The sequence below is a fragment of the Choloepus didactylus genome, chromosome 6, assembly GCF_015220235.1.
Source record: "Choloepus didactylus isolate mChoDid1 chromosome 6, mChoDid1.pri, whole genome shotgun sequence".
Classification (NCBI taxonomy): domain Eukaryota; kingdom Metazoa; phylum Chordata; class Mammalia; order Pilosa; family Megalonychidae; genus Choloepus; species Choloepus didactylus.
In genome coordinates this window covers 86,308,682-86,321,129 of record NC_051312.1, presented here as the reverse complement: position 1 = coordinate 86,321,129, position 12,448 = coordinate 86,308,682, and the positions used below count along the sequence as shown (strand labels likewise).

Below are 12,448 nucleotides of genomic sequence, written 5' to 3'. Positions count from 1 at the left end.
AAGATGAACCATGACCCCTCTCTTCCAGTTCCCAAACCATGCTCTCCAGATGGGCTGTGGGAGCTGCATCCACTCCCAGGGCATGTCTGGCTTGCTGTCCTGGGGTGGGGCTCGGAGGGCATGCGGGATGAGGGTGTGCGTCGGGCTCCAGTCTCTGCCTGAGCCAGGTTTGAAAAGAGAGGGCTGGCATTTAGTCCCTTTCCCTTTGGCTGTCTGGGAACACCCCGGGCAGCTGATCACACTCAGCTTTACCTCGGATGTTTTGGTGTGGGCCTGCCCATCCCCAGACAAGATTCCTTGGAGCAGGGATGAGCTCTGAGGCATCTCTGAGTTCCTTGCACTTGGCCCAGGGCAGGAGCCAAATTTCTGACTCTGGCCCTCCAAGGTCACCTTGCTCCCTGCTGCCTCCAGCAGCACCCCTCTAGAGGCTGCTCCTGCGTGCACCCCAGAGACGAGGTGCTCTCCCTCTCCTGGGAGGCCTGGTGGCAGCTGCGGCTTTGCCCTCGGGCCTTGAGAGAGGTCTGTTCCTCCTCCCAGTGACAGTCCTTCAGCATCAGGAGACAGGGGCCTTGCCCTCTCCTCATCACTGCCTTTCCTTGTCAGCAAACTAATGTTAGCTGCATAAATTAGTGTCTGGGACTCCAAGAGGGATCATTTCAGAATTTTCCCAGCCTGAGAGGCCCTCAGAGCTGATCTTGTCAGATCCCTCCACTTGACGGCTGAGAAATCTGAGGCTCAGGATGGACCAGGGACTTGCCCGAGGTCACACGGAGGGTTGAAACATGGCTCAGAAAAGGAAATGGGACTAATGCCTCCCCGTTTCTGCCTGCTCTGCTCACCTTTGGGCTGGGGCTGGGCCAGTGGTGGGCTCAGTGGTGGGGTCAGCCCATTGCCCCCGGCTGGGTCCCCATCACTCCTCTCCCCCACCAGAGGCACCACTTTGCTCAGGCCATCGCCATCCTCAACACCCATGGTTGCAACATCTTCGACCACTTCTCCCGGAAGGTGATGGGGTCTGGGGGTGGGAGTGACGGGGTGGTCATGGGGGGCTGGCCAGAGAGCAGAGAAGGAGCTGAGGGAGGGGTGGAGGCTCCTCAGGGGCAGGTGAGTGGGTGGGAGTGTCTGTCAGGAGGCCATGACTCCCCCTGCCCCCCCAATGCCTCCCCAGGACTATCAGCGCATGCTGGACCTGATGCGGGACATCATCTTGGCCACGGACCTGGCCCACCACCTCCGCATCTTCAAGGACCTCCAGAAGATGGCTGAAGGTGCCTGCCTTTAGCCCTGGGTCTCGGGGTTGGGGAAGAACTGCTGGGAGGAAGATTTGCCTGGGGGGCCTCCCCAGGGGTTCAGACCCATCACCCTTCTCCCTGGGATCAACCTCCTTCCTGGCTGCACGACCTCGCCAGGGTGCCAAATTCCCTGGACCACTGTGGGGTGGGCACTGGAGACCTTGTCCTCAGAGAGAGGGGAGAAAGAGGCTCTCCTTGACCTCTTCCTTCCCGCAACAGTGGGTTACGACCGAAACAACAAGCACCACCACAGCCTCCTCCTCTGCCTCCTTATGACCTCCTGTGACCTCTCTGACCAGACAAAGGGCTGGAAGACCACAAGAAAGATCGCAGTAAGCACTGGCCCTTCCTGGGCAGGCTGAGGCTGCATACCCGCCTGGCTGTGTGTGGCCCCTGAGCTCAGCCTAGCTGCATTTGGGGGAGACAAAAACCTAGACCATCTCAGGACAACAGATGGGGAGACTCAGAGAGGGACACAGACTCACTCAGAGTCACACAGCAAGTCAGTGACTGGTAGAAAGTAGGCCAGAACCCAACCACTCCTCCCCACTGGGGACCATGCCACTGCTGGGCTGGGGGTGGTGAGGACAGGCCCTGAGGTAGGACAGAGGGATGCAGCTCAGGTCCCTGAATCCCTGAGCCCAAATATACCCTCTTGGGAATAAGTTGTCAAAGGAGGTTGGTGGATGGATCCCACTCACAGGAAGTGATGAGAGTGTTGGCCTTTCAGGAGCTGATCTACAAAGAGTTCTTCTCCCAGGGAGACTTGGTATGTGTGGCATGACCTCAGGAGGTCCAGGTTGGGAGAGGGTCCCTGACCTGGGTTTGGGAGGGTCTGGGTTAGCCCGATCCTGGTACCTGATGGCCAGTGGCCTTGCTACCTGCAGGAGAAGGCCATGGGCAACAGGCCAATGGAGATGATGGACCGTGAGAAAGCCTACATCCCTGAGCTGCAGATCAGCTTCATGGAGCACATAGCAATGCCCATCTACAAGTGAGTGAGCTCATGGGGGCTGCTGGGGACCCTGCAGAGAGAGGGTGGGGGTGATGGTAGACTGCCCCATGGGCATCACAGCCCAGCCTAGCTCCGACTGATCCATCGACCTGCCTCTGGGCATAGCTGTCTCCTGTTTTCCCCCTCAGTGGGTAGTTCACTTCATCCTGGGTCTCCTATGGAAAGAGAACATTCTGCTCTCCTTGAGTGTCCAATCCCATACCTCATACTCAGGTGGAAGTTCTACCTGTGGCCTAGCCCCAATCTTTCTTGCTGCCCAGGACTTGACTTCTGATCTCTGATCCCCACACTTAATCACCCCCAGGCTGCTGCAGGACCTGTTCCCCAAGGCAGCAGAGCTGTATGAGCGCGTGGCCTCTAACCGTGAGCACTGGACCAAGGTGTCCCACAAGTTCACCATCCGCGGCCTCCCAAGCAACAATTCACTCGACTTCCTGGATGAGGAGTACGAGGTGCCCGAGCTGGATGGCGCCGGGGTCCCCATCAATGGCTGCTGCAGCCTTGACGCTGAGTGAGCCCCACCTGGGACCTTTCCCCACCCAGGCCTTCTCCCACAGCCCTCCACCAGCCTGGCCAGATGTACTGGGGACCAGAGCCAGGGGTCCTGGGATCTAGACCAGGACTTTCCATCTGACCCTGGGCAAGGCCTGACCTTCCCAGGCCTCAGTTTTCTTATCTATAAAATGGAAGCAAGACTTCCAGCCTCACTGAGACTTTGTAATTTGTCCCCTGAGAACACAGGGGAGACCAATGAGCAGCAGACATTGTGCTGCACCTTGGCAAGTCCTCCCAAGCCACTCCTCCAAAGCAGCCTGGCTGGTTTCCCCCGTGCCCCATCTATTCCCCACTGGATCTGGGCCCTTGACCCCTGTAGGCAACCCCTGGGTCTCCGAGATCCTCATGGAAGGGAAGATGAGTGAGCAGAGGGTGGGCTCTTAGAAACAGTCATCCTCCTGCAGAAGGACTAGAACTAGTCATGGAACTGAAGGTGCCCCTGAGGATGCCACCCTGCTTATGTGGGGATTCGGACCTGGGGAGATGCAGGGTCCCAGGAGGAAGCTGCCAGAGGGGCAGCTAAGTGCTTTGCGGGGGGGAGGGATCCCTGGGCTGGGAGACAGGCCTAGGTTTCAGTGAGCAATGCTTCCTCCCGGCTGTGTGACTCGAGGCAAGTCCCTTCCCCTTTCTGGGCAAAATGGGAGGATGAGCCAATCCGTTCCCTAAGACCCCTTTCAGATCAAAATCCCTATAGCTCTGCATGTAGTCCCAGGATAGGCTGCGGCATGTCCCTGCCACCCTGGGGCACACAGAGCGCTGAACCCTGAGTCCTTCAGTGGCCTCCTGACTTTCCCCCCTTGGCCTGAGCCCCTCCCCCATTCCTGCAGCCAGAGAGGGGCCCAGCCTCAGCCCTGGCAGGGCTTCTTTCCTCCTCAAGGCCATATCCACCTGTGCCCTGGGGCTCTGGAGACCCCACAGGGCTGGGCCTCTTGGGTGAGCCCGGCCACTGGCTTCTCTCTTCTCTGTTTTGTTCTGTATGTGTGGTGGGGTGGGGGGAGGGGGGCCACCTGCCTTACCTATTCTGAGTTGCCTTTAGAGAGATGCGTTTTTCTAGGACTCTGTGCAACTGTTGTATATGGTCCCGTGGGCTGACTGCTTTGTATATGAGAATAAATCTATTTCTTTCTACCAACCCTCCCCTGTGGGGCTGTTTGTAGACTTTTTGCATGGGGTGGGAAGCAGGATTGGGGGAGACAGGGCCCTTCAGGACCCCCCAGTTATTGGAGCCCTTGACTCTTGCTGCCCAGCACTTCTTTTGGGGGAGCACGTAGACCTATTGGCATACTCCCTGTGGCAGCCCTGTGACAGATATTAGAGATGGGGTGGGTGGCCAATGAAGAGGCCTGGGCATGGAGCAGTGAGACAACATGCTAGCCAGGAGACATTGTGGACTGGAAAGGGAGAACCAAAAGGCTGAAGCAATCAGGGAGGCTGCTTGGAGGAGGTGGCCTATAGCTCACCTAGACCCTCTGATAGCCGACCTGCCCTGGTCACGAGTGCCCACACAGCCAGGGCCTGGGCCTCTGAACTCCTTCCTAGCCATAGGTTTGCTTATCTGTATCCCTGTAAGTCCCACATCCTACTCTGAGTCCTGCCAAAGGGGTACCCCTGAATCTGACTCCATGCCCAATTCAGACCTGGGTTGTGTCTGTGGAGTTAAGTCCACTGCCCTCCTGGCTGTGAGAGGCTTATGTCCCTGCACAGACAGGAGGCAGACTCCAGGCTTGGGGGGCATGAGGAGGCTCTGACTGGCAGATCTCCAGGCCCCATCCTCCCATTTGCCTGCATTCCTCCGAACCCTCCCTGCTTGTCTCTTCCAGATCAGAAAAGGCTGACATGTCAAGGGGCTGGGCCCTGGGGCCTTCTTTCTCTGGAGGACCATGGATAACCTTTCCTGGGAGGAGAGAATGAGGGAGAAGGTGGACAGAGCCTTCCTGCGACCACCCCCAGCATGGCTGTGGTGCTGGCCTTGCCTTTGGAACCAAGAGCTCCTCTGGGCTAAAGGGTCCCAGAGCCTCTGGCTTTCCCTTTGGGCAATGAGGCTCCAGGCCCCTTCTCAGCCTGGCCCCTGCTTTGGGCTCCCCCAGTTCTGTGTCTGTCTTGTCACAACACAGGGCCCAGGCCAGGCCAGGGGGCCCCGGGTAGGGGTGGCAGTCAGGTCCTGGCCTGAGGCTGACAGGAGATGGCGAGTCTAATGTTACCTGGCTGATACAGTGTCGGGTGCAGGCTGCCCTCTGTCTGTGACCGCCAGCTCTGAATGTGTGTGCATGTCCCTCTTCTACAAGCCTTTGGGGAAAGAGGAAACACAACCTGGAGTACAAATATCAGGGGCCTTGTCCTCCTCTATCTGCTCTCTGTCCTCAGGTCAGCCATCCCTTGAGGATATTTAATCCCTTTGGAGGCCTTTGCTGTGACACATCCCTTCTCAGCACCACATTGTTTGAATAATCCACAAACATCTTGTCGGGCATGTAAGACCCTGCACTGAGGCCCAGAGCTAACTGTCCTTGACCCTGGTCCGGAGGGTCTGACAGCCTAGTGTAGAAGGGTGCAGACTCAGACACAGGGCCATGACCAACACACTGGACTCTTGGCCCTGGGGCCCTGGGGCCCTGGGAGACCCTCAGCGAGGTTTTGAAAGATGAGCAGGTATTGTCCTGCAGGCAAGGGGGACGGGCACTCCCGGTAGAAGAAACTCCGGGTACAAAGGCATGGAGAAGAAGCGACTGGATGGAGAGATAAGGGGAGATAAGGCCAGGAAAGTCAACTAGGCCAGATCATGAGGGCCTCGCTGCCAGGCTGAGTCTGACTTTATTCTGTCCTCAATAAGGAGCCAGGAAAAAGCTTTCTCCTGCTGGAAAGCAGGGAATGGCTGCAGGGGGAGAGGCTGAGCAGGGATCATTCTGGGGATGACACTGTTTGCCCTAGGCTGGGCAAGAGGGAGAATTCAAGAGGTGTGGGATTGGCAGACCTTGGTGGCTAATTGGACATGAGGGAGCAGAGAGGGCTGCGAGATGCCCTATGAGCAGCCCGGTCCTGGGTGGCTGCTCAGCACCACCCTCAGCCTCTGGCAGAGGGCGAGCTCCCTGGCAAAATGGGTGGGGCAGCTGTCTGGGGAGGCCAAAGGAGGAGGGAGGGGAGGAGGGAGGGGAAGAGGGTGGGAGGAGGGTTGCGTCTGCAAAGGGCCTGTGGGCAGCCCTCCCCAGGTCAGAAGCCCAAGGCTTGGCTCCACTGGCTTCTTGTAGCTGCCCTACCGTCCCAACTTACTGCTTTCATTTTACGTTTTATTTAAATCTCATAATGATTTTTTGGAGTAGATGCTATTATTCTCATTCTGTAGCCAAAGAACTGTGGTTCAGAGAGGTTAAGTAATCCGGCCAAGATGAGGATGTAAACCTGGCCTGCCTGATTTCCCACCAAGGGCTCTTCCTCTGGGATAGAGGATGGAGACTCAGGAGGACAGGATCGCTGCCTTCAGTCAGTGCAGGACTATCCTGGGGGGCAGGGGCAGCAAGCAGGGCTCAGCTCTGTTGCGGGGACGGGAGAGCAGACTGTGGTTTGAAGTGCAGCCCATGGCCACCAGGTGGCGCCCGACCCTTGCTGGCCTCACCTTCCCAGAGGTCAGAGAAGGGACAGCGCCAGGCCTTCATGACCCCAGACTGGGATGAGGGGGCACAAAAGCATGGGCAGCCCACCCCTGACATTGCAGGCTGATGCTGGGCAGCCAGTGAGGCTCTGGGTGTGAATAAAACTCAGCTATTCAATAAACCCTGTCTGAGTACCTATAAATGAGGCCCAGGCCTGACCTGGAGGACCCTCCCGTTTGGGGTATCAGTTAGAGAGAAGAGATAGATACAGATAGTTACGATACAGTGCGGGAGGGCTGTGACATCCAGGGAGCACGGAGAGCGCTTGTGGGTATGTGGGTGTGTTATTGTGGGTACTGGCCTCACTTCTTTCACTCATACTCACCAATACACAGGCATTCTCACACAGACTCATACACGCACAGACTCACACACTCATTCTCTCTTTTACACACCCACATACATCCATACCAACTCCATAAAGAAAAAGGGAAATGTTTCTTGGGGCCTTTAACTGCTCTCTGAACAGGACTGAGGTGCATCAGTTCTACCTGAGAGAGACCCCATGTTGTCTCGGGGTGTCTGCCAGCTGAATGTTCTCCCTCTGAAGAAGGATCCCTGGGAAGGCAGAATCAGCCTTGTGATTGAGTGTGGGCAGAACTGACGCCTCCCCCACGTGAGCCAGCCCTCCCTCAGTGCATGAAAATAACTACAGAAGAACATGGCAAGCCTTGATCACGTGCTGATGAGGTGGGACAGTCAGCTCAAAGCTAGCCTGCTCCAGGAGGGTAAAGGGGGCCTCCTAAAAAGGAACATGTATCAGGTTATTGTCAGACCTCTTAACAGCACAGTGGTTCCAAGAAAAACAAGACTAAGAGTTTTAAAGCAATGGAGGAAAATAATGTAAAACCTGTGATTTCTTTTCAGCCAAACAGTTATTCAAACATGAGGGCATAATAAAAATACTCTCATGCATCTAAAGCCTCAGAAAGTTTGTCACATAAAACAGACATTGAAAACATTCTTGGAAGAAGCTCCCCCAAAGGTAAACAAATCCAGAAGATGCAAGAGTTATGGGAAGTAAGAGTGGGCAAATATTTGTAAACTATTGTTGTTTAAGAAAATCAAAACATGCACACCTATTAGAATGGCTAAAACAAAACAAAACAACCAAACTCATAATACCGGTTGCTGGTAAGAATGTGTAGTAACAGGAACTCTCATTCATTGCTGGTGGAAAGGCAAAACTGTATAGCCACTTTGGAAGACAATGTGGCAGTTTCTTACAAAGTTAAACATGGTCTTACCATACGATCCAGCAATCAAAGTCCTACGTTTTTACCCGATTTATACCCCCATAAAAACCTGAGCATAAAGGTTTATAGCAGCTTCACTAATAATCACCAAGAACTGGAAAGAACCAAGATATCCTTCAGTAGACAAATGCATAAACAAATAGTGGTGCATACATACATACAATGTAATATTATTCAGCAATAAAAACAATGATCTATCAAGTAATGAAAAGATTGGATGAATCTTAAATGCATACTGTTAAGTGAAAGAAGCCTATCTGAAAAGGTCATGTACCATATGATTCCAATTTTATGACATTCTGGAAAAGGCAAAATTATAGTGACAATAAGAAGATCAGTGGTTGCCTGTAAAGAGATTGAATAAGTGAATCAAAGGGGCTCTTTTAGGGTGCAGAAACTACTCTGAATGATACATAATATTAGATACATGACACTGTGCACTTGTTGAAACCCATAGTACTTTACAGCACAAAGAGTGGAACTTAATGTATGCAAATTAAAAAGAAAAAAAAAACCCCACGGGAGTTTGGAGGATCCCAGTATAGAATGCAGACGGGACAAAACAATTTAACTGTTACCAATATACGAAACAACCCCACTGCAGGGTGTTGGGGGAAAAGGTGCGGACCTATGAAACTTTGGAAAGAATGAAGTCTATAGTCTAAGGGCAAAAGAAACTCCTGTACTCCAGTTGCTAAAGGTGTCTCCCACAGGGCACAGGTTAACAATTCTGATATCACTATACATGTATAATGGAAATGAATAAGTAAAAGGACAGCAGGTGGTGGGAGCCAGGTTTCTAACTATTGGGGTGAGAGTTTATGGATAAGAAAGGGGAGGAAAATAGAATGATCCCTGTGATAACATATTAGAGTTGGAGACATCAGTATGAATACCTTTAGCTTAGTGAGATGCAAATAGTTACATATAAAAATACTTACGGATGTGTGTAAATATACAGGTTAGTATACACATATATATTTTCTTGCTCTTGTCAGCTGAAAGGGCCTGGAAAAAAATGACACCACAGTAGCAAGGAGCACACCTAGAGCCCAGATCTTGACAGGATTCTTCAACAAAAGGTACCTGGGCTTCCTGGAGAAATGGCTAATTCTAAGACCTCGCAAGAAATATATGAGGAGCCTGGAGCCCCTTGCAGTGCCAGAGGTAAGGAAGTGCTAGAAACCAAACACCCCCGGGCGTGAGGAGCTGTGCGCAGTCAGGGTAATTAATGGCCCCGGGGAGGTCGGAGTGAGTCTGTGTGTGGCGACAGCGGGTCAGGGCGCGAGTTCTGGCAGCCACTGGAGCCCCCGGGTCTGTGGCGGCGGCAGAGCAGGAAAAGGAGAAAGAGAAGATTCCCTCCTGAGGGTCTCTTTCCCAGTCTTTTTGAGTTTGGCCTAATCAAAGACTGACGTCGATGGATGGAGTCAATCTTTGATGGTCTGGCAGAGGTGCCTTTTCTCGCTCTTATCTGATCTGTTTTCCTTTCTCTAAGCTTCTCCCAGTCAGGTCCTGATGGGAAAACCACTTACTCATCTTGCCCTCTATCCCAGAAGGCTGTGTGAGTGTGGGCTCATCTGCATGTGTGCATGTGCGTGTGCATGCGTGTGTGTGTGTGTGTGTGTGTGTGTGGCAGAATGGAGCAGAGTGTTCACATCAAAGTGGGGACTTGGCAGGAAGCAGTCTTTCTTGTTCCCAGACCAAACCCTGGGTTCAGCTCCTTACCTTATTTTGAGGCCTCCCCTCTGAAGGAGTGAAATGCCATTCCTTTTCTTCCAACTTCTGTCCGTCCCTTGGGTGCATTTCTCTATGAAGATTTCCTCTTACATTCAACAATGTTTATTAAGCGCCTACTATAGGTTACTCTTGGTACAGAAAACTGAACAGTGAGCAAAAAAAAGGACAAGAAAAAGGACAAGATCTCGACTTTCTTCCCAAGCCCTGTTGTATTACCAGCACCTGGCCCCGTTCCCGGCCCACGATAGGTGTGTGATAAACCCACGTGGTAGGAAGGAAGCCGGTGGTGGGAGGGGGTGTCTCTGTCCTCATGGACAGTCTAGAGGAGGAGACAAACACTAGACAAGAAAACACACACACACACAAATACAAGTGCTGGAAAAGGGGAAAAAACCCAGAGTGAAGTGATTGAGAATAGTAGGGAGGGCCATATTGTAGGCAAGGAACCAGAGACCAGAGGAGGGAGGCAAGAGATGAGCAAGAGAAAGAAAATCAGGGGCAGATATGGAGAACTGAAGGGACACCTCAGCAGCGCCGGATGTTGTCAGCCAATCTGTCTGGATGTCCGTCAGGCATTCTTACATTTCCTAGACCCCCTTTTTCTTAAGAGGGAGACTGGGAAAGAGCGTTTTGAAGTTTGGATGACAGGGGCAGGGGCAGGGCTCCTCCAGGGCTCAGGCTGTCCCGTGATTACATCACGAGACCTTCAAACCACCTGAGCCTAGACTCCCAGGGCTCTGACCTCAACCTCACACCCTGTGTTCTCTGCCACACGCCCTCCTGAACCCTCCCACTTGCTCAAGGATTCAATTACCACCTGCACACAATGACTCCCGGATTTCTTTCTTCAGTTAGACCCTTCCTTCCGAGATCCAGTTGCCTAGGCATTCAAATCAGGAGCCTGAGAGTTGTCCTTCACTCCTTCCTTCCTCTTACACTTCGTGTCCACTCAGTGACCTTTGAACTGTGAACTCATCACTCCCACTAGAAGCTTCCAAAGGTTGGAAGCAGAGAATACAGGGTTGTTGATCATGTATTTGCTGGATACCTTGTTCTGTTCCATTGATCTATTCATCTCTCTTGATGTCAATACCACCTTTCTTGATTACTATGGCTTAAAAGTCTTGAAGAAAGATAGCCTAAGAACTCTAACTTTCTTCTTCAAAGTTGTTTTGTCTATTTTAAGTCCTTTGCATTTCCAAATGAATTTTAGAACCAGCTTGCCAATTTCTGTAAAAAGCCTGCTAGGATTTTAATTGGTATTGCATTGACTCTATAGATCAATTTTGACATTTTAACAATATTGAATCTTTTGGTCATGAATATGGTATTTCTCTCCATTTATTTAGGTTGCCTTTAATTTCTCTCAGCAATGTTTAGTAGTTTTCAGTGTATAGGTCTTACATATCTCTTGTCAGATTTATCTAAGAGAATTTATTTTTTTGAGGCTTTTATGCTATTGTGTTTTAATTTCAATTTCCAATTATTCATTGATAGTAGATATAAAATAATTGATTATTGTGTATTGATTTTGCATCCTTAGTAAACTCACTCATTAGTTCTAGTAGTTTTTTGTGTATTCCATTGGAGTTGCAACATAGGTGATCCTGTCATCTGCAAATGAAGGCAATTGTACTTCTTTCTTTTTATTTAATCTAGATGCTCTTTTGATTCTTTTTTTTTTTTTCCTAATGTGGTTGTTAGACCTTCTAATGTAATGTTGAACAGAAGTGGTGAGATTGGACATCCTTATCTTGTTCCTTATCTCAGGGAGAAAGCTTTCAGCCTTTCAACCATTAAGTATGATGCTAGCTGGAGGGCTTTTGCTAGATGCCCTTAACAGATTGAGGAACTTTGCTGAGAGTTTTTTTTTTTTTTTTTCTTTTAAAAGACATTTTATTTTGAAATGATTTCAAACTTACAGAAGAGTTGCAAGAACAATACAGAGAATTCCCAATATACTCTTTTTTTTTTTTTTTTGGGTTCTTTTTTTTTTTTAATCATCATTTTATTGAGATATATTCACATACCAAGCAGTCATACAAAACAAATCGTACTTTCGATTGTTTACAGTACCATTACATAGTTGTACATTCATCACCTAAATCAATCCCTGACACCTTCATTAGCACACACACAAAAATAACAAGAATAATAATTAGAGTGAAAAAGAGCAATTGAAGTAAAAAAGAACACTGGGTACCTTTGTCTGTGTTTCCTTCCCCTATTTTTCTACTCATCCATCCATAAACTAGACAAAGTGGAGTGTGGTCCTTATGGCTTTCCCAATCCCATTGTCACCCCTCATAAGCTACATTTTTATACAACTGTCTTCGAGATTCATGGGTTCTGGGTTGTAGTTTGATAGTTTCAGGTATCCACCACCAGCTACCCCAATTCTTTAGAACCTAAAAAGGGTTGTCTAAAGTGTGCGTAAGAGTGCCCTCCAGAGTGACCTCTCGGCTCGTTTTGGAATCTCTCTGCCACTGAAGCTTATTTCATTTCCTTTCACATCCCCCTTTTGGTCAAGAAGATGTTCTCCGTCCCACGATGCCGGGTCTACATTCCTCCCCGGGAGTCATATTCTATGTTGCCAGGGAGATTCACTCCCCTGGGTGTCTGATCCCACGTAGGGGGGAGGGCAGTGATTTCACCTTTCAAGTTGGCTTAGCCAGAGAGAGAGGGCCACATCTGAGCAACAAAGAGGCATTCAGGAGGAGACTCTTAGGCACAAATACAGGGAGGCCTAGCCTCTCCTTTGCAGCAACCGTCTTCCCAAGGGTAAAACTTATGGTAGAGGGCTCTTGCTGAGAGTTTTTAACAGGAATGGATACTGGATCTTGTCAGATGCTTTTTCTGCATCTATTGAGATAATCATTATGAATTACATTGATTGATTGTCAAATGTGAAATCAACTTTGTGTTCCTTCCCATCTTCCTTATACA

General features: G+C 50.6%; 1 protein-coding gene across 2 annotated transcripts in view; it reads left to right on the top strand.

Moving 5' to 3' along the window:
* Positions 1 to 3,995, top strand: part of PDE2A (phosphodiesterase 2A) — a 90,225-nt gene extending 86,230 nt beyond the window's left edge. For both annotated transcript variants that reach the window (XM_037840532.1, XM_037840533.1), the window contains 6 exons: positions 931 to 1,005; positions 1,169 to 1,268; positions 1,512 to 1,624; positions 2,023 to 2,061; positions 2,180 to 2,286; positions 2,612 to 3,995. In XM_037840532.1, coding sequence (XP_037696460.1) covers positions 931 to 1,005; positions 1,169 to 1,268; positions 1,512 to 1,624; positions 2,023 to 2,061; positions 2,180 to 2,286; positions 2,612 to 2,822 — 645 coding nt within the window. In that variant the 3' untranslated portion in view covers positions 2,823 to 3,995. The remainder of the gene's footprint in view (positions 1 to 930; positions 1,006 to 1,168; positions 1,269 to 1,511; positions 1,625 to 2,022; positions 2,062 to 2,179; positions 2,287 to 2,611) is intronic.
* The last annotated feature ends 8,453 nt before the right edge of the window (positions 3,996 to 12,448 follow it).